The sequence below is a fragment of the Haliotis rufescens genome, unplaced genomic scaffold, assembly GCF_023055435.1.
Source record: "Haliotis rufescens isolate VD_foot unplaced genomic scaffold, xgHalRufe1.0.p SCAF_12, whole genome shotgun sequence".
NCBI lineage: Eukaryota > Metazoa > Mollusca > Gastropoda > Lepetellida > Haliotidae > Haliotis > Haliotis rufescens.
In genome coordinates this window covers 36656224-36672579 of record NW_025963802.1, presented here as the reverse complement: position 1 = coordinate 36672579, position 16356 = coordinate 36656224, and the positions used below count along the sequence as shown (strand labels likewise).

General features: G+C 39.5%; 2 protein-coding genes across 2 annotated transcripts; one reads left to right on the top strand and one right to left on the bottom strand.

The window, feature by feature from the left end:
- Nucleotides 1-728: 728 nt before the first annotated feature.
- Nucleotides 729-12161, top strand: LOC124136633 (sulfotransferase 1B1-like). The gene is made up of 7 exons (XM_046502618.2): nt 729-817; nt 5085-5255; nt 6240-6396; nt 8526-8707; nt 9444-9547; nt 11387-11564; nt 11882-12161. Exons 2-7 carry the CDS (start codon nt 5093-5095, stop codon nt 11977-11979), a joined length of 882 nt encoding a protein of 293 aa, XP_046358574.2. The 5' UTR covers nt 729-817; nt 5085-5092; the 3' UTR covers nt 11980-12161.
- A 3281-nt stretch (nt 12162-15442) lies between these two features.
- Nucleotides 15443-16339, bottom strand: LOC124136535 (germ cell nuclear acidic protein-like). The gene has a single exon (XM_046502453.2). It carries the CDS (start codon nt 16337-16339, stop codon nt 15443-15445), a length of 897 nt encoding a protein of 298 aa, XP_046358409.2.
- Nucleotides 16340-16356: the final 17 nt, after the last annotated feature.

Here is a 16356-nt window from a genome sequence, read left to right as displayed (position 1 = left end):
GCTGTACCCCCTGAAGAAGATTAAAGGTAGTCCTGATTTCTCAAGCAGAAAGGGCAACACACCAGGGACTGGCCATCCATGCGGAATGACATACTTTATTTTTTAACTGATACTATTAACGATTAACTGAAACTATAAACATGCTTAAACATGTGGGTTAACTCCTTCACATGTTTATATGCATGCTGGCTATGTGTTGAAGCTTTATATAATCTAATGACTATACTGTTGTGTTATGAACACAAAAACACAAATATTGGTATTCGTCACCGTTGTCTTTTAAACCACATAAAGTGCATATTATTTTATTATGTAGAATACATTGCCACCAACCTACTCTAATTGGTATATAAAAGTCAGCCAAGCATCATCTACGTAGATTATAGTTTCATCGATCGCCACGTTGATGTTACTTTCATCTACGTCTTGTCTGCAGGAAGATTAAATTATTTCATTACAAATGTAAAACCTTCAAGCGTAAATTCTCCCTACATAACACACATGGACGGTTTACCACCCCCTGTAAGTACGACTAGAAATGTAGTTCCGTCTTTGCTTAATCTTAAAAAAATAAACAAAAGTAACCAAAAATATTTGATGTCACTAAAATTCTTTAGTATACATTTAGATATGATTATATACAAAATCAGCTTCATCAAAAAATAAATTTCAAATCAATGAGACGGTTGTTCTAAGCGAAAGAATACACGCAAGTCAAGTAACAAAATGGCGCTTTGCGAAACGAAAAGGATCGACTGACAAATTAGATGAGAAATTTACAGTTTAATACGAATCATTTTCAACAAAATAACAAACGGTAAGAATCGGTATTAGCTACATAAATGACCATCTGTCATTATATGACTTGTCAACGTTGAACTGACGTAAATCAACAGTTTGTGTACGAGCTCTCTCATGTAGGCTAGGCCAACATGCTTCGTCAGTGCACTACTCCCTCTGTATCTCTCCAAGTGCATTTGGTTTTTCAAGTAATGACCTACCTATTGCTAAGCGAAGCCGCAATTATCAGCCGACCGACTAGGCCACCTGACGAAGCATGTTGGCCTACATGAGACAGCTCGTACACAAACTGTTGATTTACGTCAGTTCAACGTTGACAAGTCATATAATGACAGATGGTCATTTATTTGGGAGTAGTGCACTTTACCGGGCGCACTTTTTCAGATCCAATTAGCGCTGTGTAAGTTTCCCTAAGACCGAAAACGGGTGTTGGATCGTAAAGACGTGTAAATTTCCCAAAGACCGAAAACGGGTGTTGGATCGTAAAGACGTGTAAGTTTCCGTAAGACCGAAAACGGGTTTTGGATCGTGAAGCGAGAGTCACCGGAGCGTGAGGCACGGTAACGGTATAGCGAGACAGCATATATTGCGGTAACTATAGTGCGGTAATTGACTGGATGGTAGAGCTCGGGCTGCGCCCGGTAAACTGCATTGTGGCCGCAATCTCCTCTGATAACAAACTGTTACATTTTATATCCCCAAGCACCAATATTCAGTATGTTCATGGAGTAATTGTCAAAATCAGAAACCCGAATGAAATCCTGTCTACATGGTCACACCCGGTGATAGTTAAGATCTACAGATCTACTCTGACAACATGGCAGTCTGTATTCATTCATCCCAAAAGTCCCCCACCAAACTTCCTCTTATTAATTCTTACAAAAACAAAAATGTGGTATTTTGGGAGATGTCCTACTGTGAATGGGACATTGTTCATGCTTTTAACATATTTTTTACTCAGTAATTGAATCGGGATTGCTAAAAACTGTTCCAGAGACAAAAATATATTTATCAAGTAATATTGATATGTGTTGGTTAATATATACATACATACATATTATAAAACATAATACATATAAACATTAAAACAGAACACAAAACGAGTGGCCAACAGTTTGGTGCGGTTGATGGAAAGGTATTCAATTATTAAGAAAAGCTATTTAACTCTTTAATACCTAATACATAATTATCTTAAAATATGAATTAATTCTTAAGAATGTAGGATGTACATATGGACTAAATTCAAAATGGCTAAATTGACAGATTTTGTTTCCCAAAAAGCACTGAACTCAAACTCTAACCTTTTGAATAGAAAGGTGAATCTTTTCTTAAAATATTGTAGTTAGGGCATGTGAAAAAAATGCAGTATATGGGATAGCCACAAGAGCATGCATGATGCGTTATCTGAGATGTGTCTTTCAAGCCGATGGAAGTTTATCACTAACAGCCGAGTCCGGGGCGATAAATGATTATGTGACAAAATCTGGTATAGCTGAATATTAGTAATAGTGTCCAATTATTATAATAATAGTTTAATAATCCTCTGTATCAGGTGACTATTCCAATTATCAATGGTATCAGGAAGGAATGACTTGGCATAGCATTCTGTTCAGCAACTTGCAGCCTGTAAATTGGTTCGATTTCTTTAATAGTAATCACTGACAGAAGAGGTGTTTTCAATCTTGTGAAATAGTGTTTTCTTTTGGTTCTTTACGCCTTGTCGCCCAATAAATAGTCCGTAATGAATCTAAGTGTAAACTTTCAAGGATTGATTCTTGTTCTTTGGTACAATTATCCCAAATATGGGAGAAAACATATGGGCAATATATGCGTGTACATAACTTCTAACGACTTTAACTTGAAATTGAATAGTTTATGTTTTCTTTGGATTAAATTTTACTTACTTTAATCCAATATTTTACGCAGTATTATTTGGAATTGTCCATTTTGGGAATTGTCTGGACCCCAACGCAAACACTTTAAACAGAAATTCTAAGGGTGAAAATATATACAATAGTTTGTTGGCTCGACATGCTAAGCTCCATAGTTTTAGTTATAATGTAAAAATAATAGTGATTTTGAATTATATTAAAACATTTTTATACATTTATGTATTTGACGTGAGAGGGGTAGCGACACACATATATAAGCATGCTGTATTTTATAATAATGATTGTACAATTTGGATTGCTTTCAACCCGTTTCATCAAACAAATATAGCATTTGATGATGTCATATCGTGAATCAATTTATTTAATATTCACTTAATGACTTTGTTGTGTACTAGTCTTGTAGTGACGTTAAATTTCACTCACTCACCCACTCACTACTAGTCATGTTAGTAAATTTTATTTCTTCCAAATGTTCTATTGCGAACACATATAGAGTCAGCGCTCATGATTGCCATATCTATTGCACGAATGAATGAACATTTCATCATTAATAAACTTACCTGAGCTCACTGTGTGTTCTGAAGTCAAATCTCTGTAAGGCATCCTGCACGGCGTCGTTCATGTTTACCCTCAAATGTACGACAGAAAAATCTGCGATTCTGTGTGTTCAATGTTCGACTGCATGTTTGTGACAGGTGTTCATTTATTTATTAAAATTCCACAAATTCATAAATTACATTGAGTTGCTCGCCGCTTCTCCAGTTGCTCACACTCTCCACTGATGCTAACTGTTTTGGTTAACTGGAGTCTGGATATAACTAATTACAAACTCTGTTCTAATTATGCTAATCGAAGGAAGTGCATTATACCAGATGACAAACTTAGTTATCCTGTCACACTAATCCTTGTTTACAATGAACGCATGTCAATTGACTAAACAAACATACTGTTATATATACTTAAGTAGAGGTATCACGATGGACAGTGCATACAACTGTTTGTCAAACAATATCAAGCAATATTTTAGATTCAGAATCACCATACCATGACATAACAGAAACAAATATATTAAATTGCATACATTCATATTTGCCGCTATTCACGATAAATTTATTTTACCGTCACTGTTTAAAACTACTCTGAACTGCTTGTATGTATAGATCATCTTATTTGTAAACAGTAGGCAAACGTATTATATATCTAACTGTTACTGCTGAAATCTTCTATTTCTTTATTAATAATGTAAAATGCTGTCAACATGAATAAATGCCAATTATTTTATAACACTCCAAATATAGTTGTCATTATGAATATAGTTTTAAAGTATATTTGTCATATGCAGTAATTCTGTCCGGTATTATAAGAAATATTTTCAATATCAACCACATATTGTGAGAATCCAGAAAGAAGAAACTGAGTGAAGCAGTGGTAAAATCTATCCATATATACCAAATTGTATTTTTGGATGTACCATATTGTATATTTTGTATATATTGGAATTTTACCTTGTGCATGTTGCCAAAGCTACCATGGCCTTTCTGCAACAACACAACATCCGTGTTCTACCGTGGCCAGCCCTCAGCCCTGATCTGAACCCCATCGAACACTTGTGGGATGAGGTTCAAAGGCGTCTGCACAATGTGCGCCCTGTCCCTACAACTGCCGATGAACTACGCACAGCTGCTCTGGATGTGTGCAGGAGGATCCCTAGGGCCTTCACAAATCGTCTGATCCACTCAATGTACAGGAGATGTGTGGCAGTGATCAATGCTAATGGTGGTCACACCAGGTATTGACTGACATTTTGGGTATTGACCCGAAACTGTGTAAGCCCTTAACATTTGAAAAAAACCAATTATGTCATCTGCCTTTTAATCCATTAAACTGTCTTCAGTCTAATTTTTGTCAATCTTACCCTATTAGTATTTCGTGTCTTTACTGTTGAAATAAATAACATGTATACTGCATACTTGACTTGCGTTTCTTTTGCGTGGGAGTATATATGGACGAAACAGGAATTCATCAGGATATACATTCCGCATTATTGGTGCCACATCGTGTTGCTGTGTATTGTATTAGGTGCTTCTCTATCAGTCATTGAATACTTGAATTTTATTCAGTCTCAGCATCCCCTCGGGGAACACCTGAAATACACTAACCTGGCTTATACGCCGAATAGGACATGCCCTTGATTTGTACAAGATGTGTTTCAAGAAGCGTTTTCACTATAATTATCGTGTACATTAGCAACGCGTCTCCTCGTGGTTGCCATCTCACTAGGATTAGTGTTTAATTATGCAATGCTTTATTTAATTTCTGGTAAGAACATGAGGATTATCAATTTTAGAAATATAACAATGTATCACTAATAGTTTTTATATTGTTTGCTAGGAATAAATATGTCTACTCGAGCGGAAGAAGGAATGGAAGCTGGTTTCAAGCTTAAACTGGCCATGTTTAAGGACCAAGTAGTAACAGCTGCGGACATCAACACTATATCTACCATGAAGTCCCGTGGAGTGCGAGATGACGATATATACCTCTGCACATATCCCAAATCAGGCAGGAACCTTAACAATATAGACAGATATAACTTAAAACCTGTTATATGTGCAACGTGTAAATGCTTCTAAGGCAATGATTGTTTGTTTAGTACTCTAAACTCTTGTTTCCTCTTCTTTTCTGTGTCTGTCACATTTACTTGCACTTTAGAAAATCTGCAATCAAACCTAATATCATTTTTTTGAGAATATAGTTCCCAATTTAAATATGAAAAAAGAAGAATAACCATTTATTATAAATAAGTAGTTCAGAAGAATTAAGTATTAGCATAATTAATTAGAAACTTAAAGATACTTCGTTTATATGAAATTATTATTGAAGCTGTTGCAGCAGTACCAATAAAGAGAGAATTGACTTATGTATTTCATGTTGAACTGCATAAACCATTGCTGCCTTCCATTTCTGGTTTTGGAACGTTCTGACTTCTGCAGTATGATTTGAAAACAGCAGCAGCAGTTCCTGGCAATAGTCATATGGTCTTTGGACATATAACTCGTCATAAGTCATAACTTAGGGAAATTATCTTCGTGTTCCTGTTTATAATCTGTAAGGAAAGTCTTACGTGCAAATCATCACTTTCCTACATTTCAAATTTTACAGTGCAATTCCTACGTTTATGCACGTTCCAATAGGCGTCTATGCATTTAGATTAAAAGTATGCGGCGTTAAAACAAGTGCAACTATTTGATTACAAGTTGAAAATATATAAGAACATATATATAAACAAAGGCTATAAACAGGTTCATGTAATCATGTGCTTTATGGGGATTGCAAAGATATATCTTATCAGTTGTATTTCCTCAATTTGTAAATACGGAACATATTTGTCTGTATCAGAAATGACTGTGTATGGTATTAGGTTACGAGTATTTAAGAAAGCTGAATCAGCCCAAGGGCCTGTTATCAATATATTGTAAAAAAGAATTGACATGGTACATATTGTAAAATATGAATGAAACTAAACTATGTAATTTCCATTTGCAGGCGCCCACTGGACATGGGAAATTATTAACATGATTACAGCAGGGCAAGCTGAATATGCTAAACACTGGCTAAGAAGTTCCCACATTGACATGGGAATGGAAGAGGATTTTGAAACCATTTCTTCTCCAAGAATATTGTCATCCCATCATAGACCCAGGTAAATGTAACGTTGATAGATAGATTGACAAATGTGAGTGTAACCCAGATAGATATACCGACCAAGGTAAGTGTGAAGAAGATAGATACAAATGTATTGAAACCTAGGTGAGTGTAAGGTAGATAGGTATACACCTCGAAAGTACTTAAGCACCAATATCTATCATAAAAAAGTTTTCAACATGACACACTAATAATGACATATTGAAGCTGATATATAGTATGTAATGACACATTTTGTAGCAAGTCCATGCCAATAGTTATTTGACTGACCTTTCGACTCCCCCCCCCCCCCCCCCCCCCCGCTTCTTCGAAACCTATGATATGATCCAGTCCTTTCGACCATCTGTAGAACATTCAGTGCTGGTGTACCAACTTTTCATCTGGTTTCAGAAGAACTGTCGGTGGTATCGTCGACATTTATGGAAATTAGTTCCGTGTCATATGAAGATATTTCCCAAACAGAAAATTTCGGAAATTTGAAAATGTCGTTCCAATGATATCCATTGCTATTCCCTATTTTTATTTGTACATGCATGTTTTTATGAAGGCTGCCACCGGTGGGGCAGGATATGCTAACCTTTTCGCGAATCCCTGGTGTCATCACTGTATGATAGTGATTCATGAACACATGGTCATGATATGGTCGGAATCGTTCAAACGTCTCTGCTTTTAGCCGAGATTTCTAGTGAATATGGAGGTGGTGACTCTTTGTCTACCACTTCAAGTACGTTTTGGGTTGAATTGAGGCGGGCATACCGATCCCATGAATGAGATAGGGTGCTCTGGTGTACGTTGAAATGACGTGCAACTGTAGACCGGGACTCTCCCACTTCAAGACGTCCTCTTGCGATGTTGTGATTGGCAGCCTTCACTTTCCCACTTCCAATAAGTCGACAAACGTATGACAAAATGTCGACTGATGTTTGACCTTTTATAGTCATTGTCACATCACATGATTTACAAAATTGCACGTGCATTTTATTTGCAATTCCATTTCCATGACATTTTCGTGCATACAAATGCTGTATAAAGCTACAAAATTTAAAATGGCTGTGTTTGTGCACTACACCAGTTAACGAACATGTGACTAACACCGTTCAATAAAAAAATATTACATTTGTATTGCATGTTTCATGAATAAACAAAAATCAACATTCTCACTATTTCCTATGCGTTTCTGTTTTTTAAAGAGTTTATCCCTGATTGTGGAAATGGTTTCGTCGCTTTATTTGCGTGAAGTTCCTGCTGAAACGCACCCATTGTATCTGTTCACTCAGTCAGTCCCGCGTCAAAACACGCGTTGTTTACAGGCATTCTATCTCTTCCAGGGGGCACGGGTGGCTCAGTCGTGTAAAGCGCCGCGATTCGCTGTGCAGAGTTGCGTCCCTTGGACAGGCCAGAAACCTATAATTATGGGTTCGAGTCCCGGTTCGCCCCGATTATGTTTCTTGGTTAGTCAGCATCATTCCCGTGCTCGTGGGTTTCACCGAAGTGGTAAACGTCTGAGACCTGCATCACTTCGGGCTTTCCTCCCACATTAAGCTGACACGCCGCGATATAACTGGAACACTGTTAAAAGCGGCGTTAAACCCAACTCACTCACTCACTCACTCACTCATTCCATCTCTTCCGCCGTTATGTCATCTGTATATACCCTTAGTATTCTCCTGTATGGCTTGTTCGGACGGATGAAAAGAATGAATTAATTTCAAGAAAGGTTTAGGGTTCGACAAGACACAAAGGATGAGGATATTTACATTTTAGGCTTTTCTTAAATATAATATCTATCTTATCCAAGACGACATTTTTTAAAATATCATTTATGTCTGTGGATATATATTCATGTCAAGGCATTATACGTTCTTGATGCTCCTTTAATTATTTTCCTTTATTTATCAAATGGATAAAGGAAATTATTTGCATAGAATTTGAACAGACTGTGGAATTGGACGTCGCTACGATCATAACGTTGTAACATTGATTGATGACTGTCATTTCCAAATCAGTCGTACTTTTTTTTATCTTTCTCCGTCGTATTCATAGACTTGTCAGACAAGCGTCAGATCCACATTTTGCATTTTTAGTTTGTGTCATTATGAGATGATAAAATATGTGCCTAATTTTCAGCATTTTGCCAAGACAAATTTGGGAACGAAAGTGTCGGGTCATCAATGTACAGAGAAACCCCAAAGATGTTGCCGTGTCTTACTACAACAATCTTACGAATCAAGATTGGCTGGATAAATCAAAGGATCCGTCTTTCACTGGTTCCTGGGAAAACTTCATGGATGCCTTTATCAAAGGAAACTGTCAGTACCAAAGTTTGACTTCAGAAGCCCATATACTGCAAGATAGTTATTGACATACATTATATTGACATTACTAATGTGTAACAAGTGCAGATTATCACAGCGTGGCTACAATATTGTCGACGTGGGTTTAAATTGAAACTGACTCATCTACTGTTGCAGATCTAACCCTTCGTTTGTAAGACTGTAGAATATTTTGTTCATAATTAACACAAAATAATGAGTACAAAACTCTCTCTCTCTCTCTCTCGCTCTCTCTCTCTCTCACTCACTCACTCACTCACTCACTCACACACACACACACACACACACACACACACACACACACACACACACACACACACACACACACACACACACACACACACACACACACACACACACACACACACACACACACACACACTACCCCTGACGGGTGAGAATTGGTCTTCAGCAAGACACGCTTGTCGTAATGGGATCGGGTGGTCATACCATTTGCGTGGATCGTTGCTCGTGATGTGAATCACTGAACTGTCTCCTCCAGGCTCGATTATTTACAGACCACCGCATGAATGTTGCGTTATTGTGTGCGTGTGGCGTTAAGCAACACATATACTAAAATGCACTGGGAATGTATGTTCACTACTTTCTAGGAAAATATATATATTTGTCATGTGTGATCTAGTTTAATTGCACTTTTATGAACAGCTGATGGACGCCAACCAATTAGTCCCAGGTGATATGTCCATTTCAGTACCCTATGATTCAGTGTTGGATCACATGCTGGCATGGAACAAATTTCCAGAAGACTACCCGGATGTTCCTTTTCTTCAAGTACATTTTGAAGAATTGAAAAGAGTGAGTACCCGTCTTTGTAGATATGTCATCGATTACAAGTGTGTGTAATGTGTGTGTGGTGAATACCGCCATATATTCCAACAATATGACGTAAATAATCGAGTGACTGATATTGTGAGCAGCGACACGACTTCAACCATGTCACCTGACCCATTAGGTCGCCTCTTACGTTTAGAACAGGTTCCTGGGGACCAATTTTAACCCGGACTCCCCACGGTCCTTTACAATTGACAGATCTAATTCATACATAAAAAACTTATATAGTATTTCCATCATACCACGTGTGTCAACAATTCCCGTACAATTGACAGATCTAATTCATACATAAAAAACTTATATAGTGTTCCTATCATACCGCGTGTATCAACAATTCCCGTACAATTGACAGATCTAATTCATGCATAAAAACTTATATAGTGTTCCCATCATACCGCGTGTATCAACAATTCCCGTACAATTGACAGATCTAATTCATACATAAAAAACTTATATAGTGTTCCTATCATACCGCGTGTATCAACAATTCCCGTACAATTGACAGATCTAATTCATACATAAAAACTTATATAGTGTTCCCATCATACCGCGTGTATCAACAATTCCCGTACAATTGACAGATCTAATTCATGCATAAAAACTTATATAGTGTTCCCATCATACCGCGTGTATCAACAATTCCCGTACAATTGACAGATCTAATTCATGCATAAAAAACTTATATAGTGTTCCCATCATACCGCGTGTATCAACAATTTCCGTACAATTGACAGATCTAATTCATGCATAAAAACTTATATAGTGTTCCCATCATACCGCGTGTATCAACAATTCCCGTACAATTGACAGATCTAATTCATGCATAAAAACTTATATAGTGTTCCCATCATACCGCGTGTATCAACAATTCCCGTACAATTGACAGATCTAATTCATACATAAAAACATATATAGTGTTCCCATCATACCGCGTGTATCAACAATTCCCGTACAATTGACAGATCTAATTCATACATAAAAACATATATAGTGTTCCCATCATACCGCGTGTATCAACAATTCCCGTACAATAGACAGATCTAATTCATGCATAAAAACTTATATAGTGTTCCCATCATACCGCGTGTATCAACAATTCCCGTACAATTGACAGATCTAATTCATGCATAAAAACTTAATATAGTGTTCCCATCAAACCGCGTGTATCAACAATTCCCGTACAATTGACAGATCTAATTCATGCATAAAAACTTAATATAGTGTTCCCATCATACCGCGTGTATCAACAATTCCCGTACAATTGACAGATCTAATTCATGCATAAAAACTTATATAGTGTTCCCATCATACCGCGTGTATCAACAATTCCCGTACAATTGACAGATCTAATTCATGCATAAAAACGTATATAGTGTTCCCATCATACCGCGTGTATCAACAATTCCCGTGCAATAGACAGATCTAATTCATACATAAAAACTTATGTAGTGTTCCCATCATACCGCGTGTATCAACAATTCCCGTACAATAGACAGATCTAATTCATGCATAAAAACGTATATAGTGTTCCCATCATACCGCGTGTATCAACAATTCCCGTACAATTGACAGATCTAATTCATACATAAAAACTTATGTAGTGTTCCCATCATACCGCGTGTATCAACAATTCCCGTACATAGTGAACTTGATCATCAGAATTCAGAATCAGAATTCTTTTCTATTCAAATACAAATCTACACAATTTGTGTCACTTATTGTGGGTAACTTCTTAACAAATACGAACAAATAACTAATTCATTTGACATTGTTATTACAAGAGAATGCTTCGTTTTTGGTCAGAATAATGTGGAGGAAATAAAGCGCCTTGCTGAATTCCTCAATCGTCCTCTATCTGACAAGGTTTACGAAGAAATCTCTGACGCATGCAGCTTTTCTGAGCTGAAACAGGCTTCCAAGCACAAGGACCCAACACACTTGAACCCATGGAGAGACGGGTCATCTGGTTTGTTCAGCAGAGGTATGGCACATCCTGACATTGAGAAATAAGTAAAGGTAATTCTAACGTTCCAAGACAATGTTATAACATCATATGACGAGGCAGGTGATCTTTATTCTATGGTAACATACATAATTGAATTACAGTAAACTACGGTTATAACGAACACGCTTATAACGAACTGACGGATATAACGAACTTACTTTTTTGGTCCCGACTATTTGCTGTAGTGATGCTGTATATATGCTTATAACGAACTACGGTTATAACGAACTAAAATTAGTAGTCCCTTTGAGTTCGTTATAACCGTACTTTACTGTACATACTTCTGTTTGCAGGCGAAACAGGCGATTGGAAGAACTGGTTCACAGTTGCTCAGAGTGAGCGATTCGACAAAATGTATGAAGAAAAGTGCCATCGTCCATTTCCCTATTGAAAAGTTCCTTTCCCTCACTCACTCACTCACACGTCATGCGGTTCAGCTTCACGCATATGTATAATGTTTTTTATGCAAAACAGGAACCACTTTTAATTTGAGGCAGTTCTTCAGTGTTTTCCCCACAAAAAATATTTTTATTCTTTTCCTTATATTATCAAGTACTTTATTTATCAACTGCTGCTTGAGGAATGATTGAGTATTAATGGCAGTATATATTTGCATATAATTAGGTGTTATGGTTAAATATGAATTTAATTAAAATTATTGAGTGTAGTTTTTGTTACTTTTCTATTATAATTTTCCAACCAAGGTTTCTTGTCACGTGATATAGAAACATGAGTGAGTGAGTGAGTTTAGTTTAACGCCTCTTTTAACAGTATTCGAGTTATATCGCGGCGTGTCAGCTTAATGTGGGAGGAAAGCCCGAAGTGATGCAGATCTCAGACGTTTACCACTTCGTTGAAACCCACGAGCAAGGGTATGGTGCTGACAAACCTAGAAACATAATCCGGGCGAACCGGGATTCGAACCCACAATCTTAGGTTTCTTGCCTGCCCAAGGGACGCAACTCTGCACAGCGAATCGCGGCGCCTTAGACGACTGGGCCACCCGTGCCCCCTATAGATACATGAACGAGTAGGGATATTGTATAAGAACAGAACCATAATCCCCTTCCGTTTCCGGGAGTGTCAGAAACTAATTGTACGGGTGTCCAGATTTGCCAAAGTGTCTCTATGTCATGTGACGTCGTTCAGATCTTAACTTAAATCAATGAAACCCTCATAGAAAAAAGAACATGAGTATTTCAGAGAATAATTTATTAACAACTCGGAAGTACGGCGTAGGGTGACGTTGGTTTGAGCAATTTAAACAAAATATGTTTTACAACAGGTACTAAAGTAGTTTTTGGAAATATATAAAAAAAAGAAACTATATTCTTTGGACGCTTGTCTGCAAGAAAAGTGCATCTTATTTCCTCTCCTAGAATGCAGCCATACGTATTTTTTCGGGAAAAACGGGGGCTTGATTTTTTTCATTATAGAAGAAAACCCGACTACACACATTAAGAATCAGATAGTTGCAACCAAACACTGACGAAGACCATATTATCAGCAAATCTATGTAAGCGTCGAGTGAGTATGGTTTTACGCCGCTTGTAGCTATATTCCAGCAATATCACGGCGGGGGACACCAGAAATGGGCTTCACACATTGTACCCATGTCGGGAATCGAACCCGGGTCTTCGGCGTGACGAGCGAACGCTTTAACCACTAGGCTACCCGACCGCCCATGTAAGTGTCGAATGGGTGGAAGTCGTGGATAGAGAAATCGTGTGGTGGGACGTGGTCCTGTGCATAGTTAAGCAACGCCGTCACTCCTAAGTTCGTGTCTCCTAAAGAAAGAAGTTTTGTTCGAAATATGCCTCTCTTCACCCTGCAGTGAATGGGTACCTGGTAGGATGACATGGTTATAAGACTGTTAACCTTCTCGCGCGTCATGGACAGTTTGGGTTGTGTACTCCCTACGGGTATGTGGTAGAAACATCTAATGCACACTGATCCATACTACACAGTATCAAGTAACATTAGACGCTGGGCGTCACTACATAAGCGTTCAGTGTTTGAGTTAAAACAATGAAATTTGTACTTAAATATATAGAAATAATTGCGCGAGTTGATTGAAAACTACTTCGAAAATTTAACAACAGTTCTCAGAATTTTTAATTAGGTACAAAAACAACTCTGAATATGTTCTTTTGCCCCTCAGTTTATAAAGCTGCTGGGGCTACGTAATATCAGTACAGACACACGTTTTGTATTTCCTCAAAATACATTGTACAGCATGTATACATGTATATCTACCCGGGGACATGTCCTTTCAACAATATAATCACCCGATTCCTATCTACACAATAAATACAGGGAACTGGGAATTATTTACCTCCATTGATTTCATTCACACAAACTTCGGCCAGAAGAATTGTAATAGAAGGGAGAGAATATTTGAGGTGTAACTTCCTCTTTGGCCCCAAGAAAATGAAATATGAATATTCAACACCATTGAATAACCAGTCTCGATTATCCGATGAAACAGATTCCATTGGGCGTAAAAGTCAAATAGTAGTGAACATTATATGAATGGTAACTGAAAGCAGTGATGACGCTAAGTGTTCGCGAAAAGAGGTACCCTACCGGTAGCACCCGACACTCAGGTTTCTAATTTAAAAAAAAATCAGTTGTTCACTGGACTTGTCCTGACCATAAATAAGTTGTAAAAAAAAGTAAAACGTCAATGCAAGAGAGAAAATATGAATGGACCACTGAAAGAAAAGTGTTCGGATCCTCACTTCAGTGAGGTGGTGAGGTGAAATTGGGTTTAACGTCGCGTCCAAGATTATTGCACTTATATAGCGACGTGCATGCACGTGTGTGTGTGTGTGTGGCTGCTTGTACTAGTCCGGAGTGATACCGATTTATAGTGCTAGCACACTGAGATACCATGCCGCAGTTTAACATGAATACCCCACTCAGACACACTATACTGACTCCGAGCCGACCAGTCCTTGTTTTAGCCCCTTAATGCCGAGCGCCAGACAGGGTAACAACAAGTACCATCTTTTAACGTCTTTTGGTATGACGCGGCCGGGGATCGAATCCCGTACCTTCCGCTCTCCGGGCGGACGCTCTACCACTAGACCACGGAGGCGGTCCCACTTCAGTGAGGAATATTGTAGTTTTTGAAGCAGTGACCAAGGATACCCTGTCTCTAAGAAATGTCCCAGCTGTCAGCCCCTGATACATTCTCAATTTCTTGCTGCATAAGTTAGACTGAAATTTTTGTTAATTCTCCCCAGTATCATTTCCATAGAGGGGAGTGAGTGAGTGAGTATGGTTTTACGCAGCTTTTAGCAATAACTAGACCTACGTATCTATGTGACAATTTTGGTTAAGATATCTCTCATGGTTTTGAGTTCTGCACCGGAAACATGCACCCATTCCTATATCTCCCTTCAAACTCAGGTCAGAAATGCTGAATTCCTTGCTCTTGTGCACGAAATAAATAGATTATAACATTTTGTTCTTAAAATGAGAGGGGGCACGGGTGGCCCAGTCGTCTAAGGCTCCGCGATTCGCTGTGCAGAGTTGCGTCCTTTGGGCACGCAAGAAACCTATGATTGTGGGTTCGAATCCCGGTTCGCCCCGATTATGTTTCTAGGTTTGTCAGCACCATACCCGTGCTCGTGGGTTTCACCGGAGTGGTAAACGTCTGAGACCTGCATCACTTCGGGCTTTCCTCCCACATTAAGCTGACACGCCGTGATACAACTGGAATACTGTTAAAAGCAGCGTTAAACCCAACTCACTCACTAACTCATTCACTTAAAATGAGTATGACGAAAAAAAATTCATGAAATAGTCTGTACAAGTCTGCATGAAGCTCCACTGTATAGCGAGAGTACTTACTTGTTACTGAACACACGTCGGGCAGTGCCCTCCTGGGGAATGTTCTCCTTCTCTGCCACCTCCATGTCTCCTGCCTCACTCTGCCTATCAGCAGCCATGTCACCCCCGGCCTCACTTTGCCTATCAGCAGCCATGTCACCCCCAGCCTCACTCTGCCTATCAGCAGCCATGTCACCCCCGGCCTCACTCTGCCTATCAGCAGCCATGTCACCCCCGGCCTCAGTCTGCCTATCAGCAGCCATGTCACCCCCGGCCTCACTCTGCCTATCAGGATCCATGTCACCCCCGGCTTCACTCTGCCTATCAGCAGCCATGTCACCCCCGGCCTCACTCTGCCTATCAGGAGCCATGTCACCCCCGGCCTCACTCTGCCTATCAGCAGCAGCCATGTCAGCCCCGGCCTCACACTGCCTATCAGTAGCCATGTCACCCCCGGCCTCACTCTGCCTATAAGCAGCCATGTCACCCCCGGCCTCACTCTGCCTATCAGCAGCCATGTCACCCCCAGCCTCACTCTGCCTATCAGCAGCCATGTCACCCCTGGCCTCACTCTGCCTATCAGCAGCCATGTCACCCCTGGCCTCACTCTGCCTATCAGCAGCCATGTCACCCCTGGCCTCACTCTGCCTATAAGCTGCCACGTCACCCCCGGCCTCACTCTGCCTATCAGCAGCCATGTCACCCCCGGCCTCACTCTGCCTATCAGCAGCCATGTCACCCCCGGCCTCACTCTGCCTATCAGCAGCCATGTCACCCCCGGCCTCACTCTGCCTATCAGGAGCCATGTCACCCCTGGCCTCACTCTGCCTATCAGTAGCCATGTCACCCCCGGCCTCACTCTGCCTATCAGCAGCCATGTCACCCCCGGCCTCACTCTGCCTATCAGCAGCCATGTCACCCCCCGGCCTCA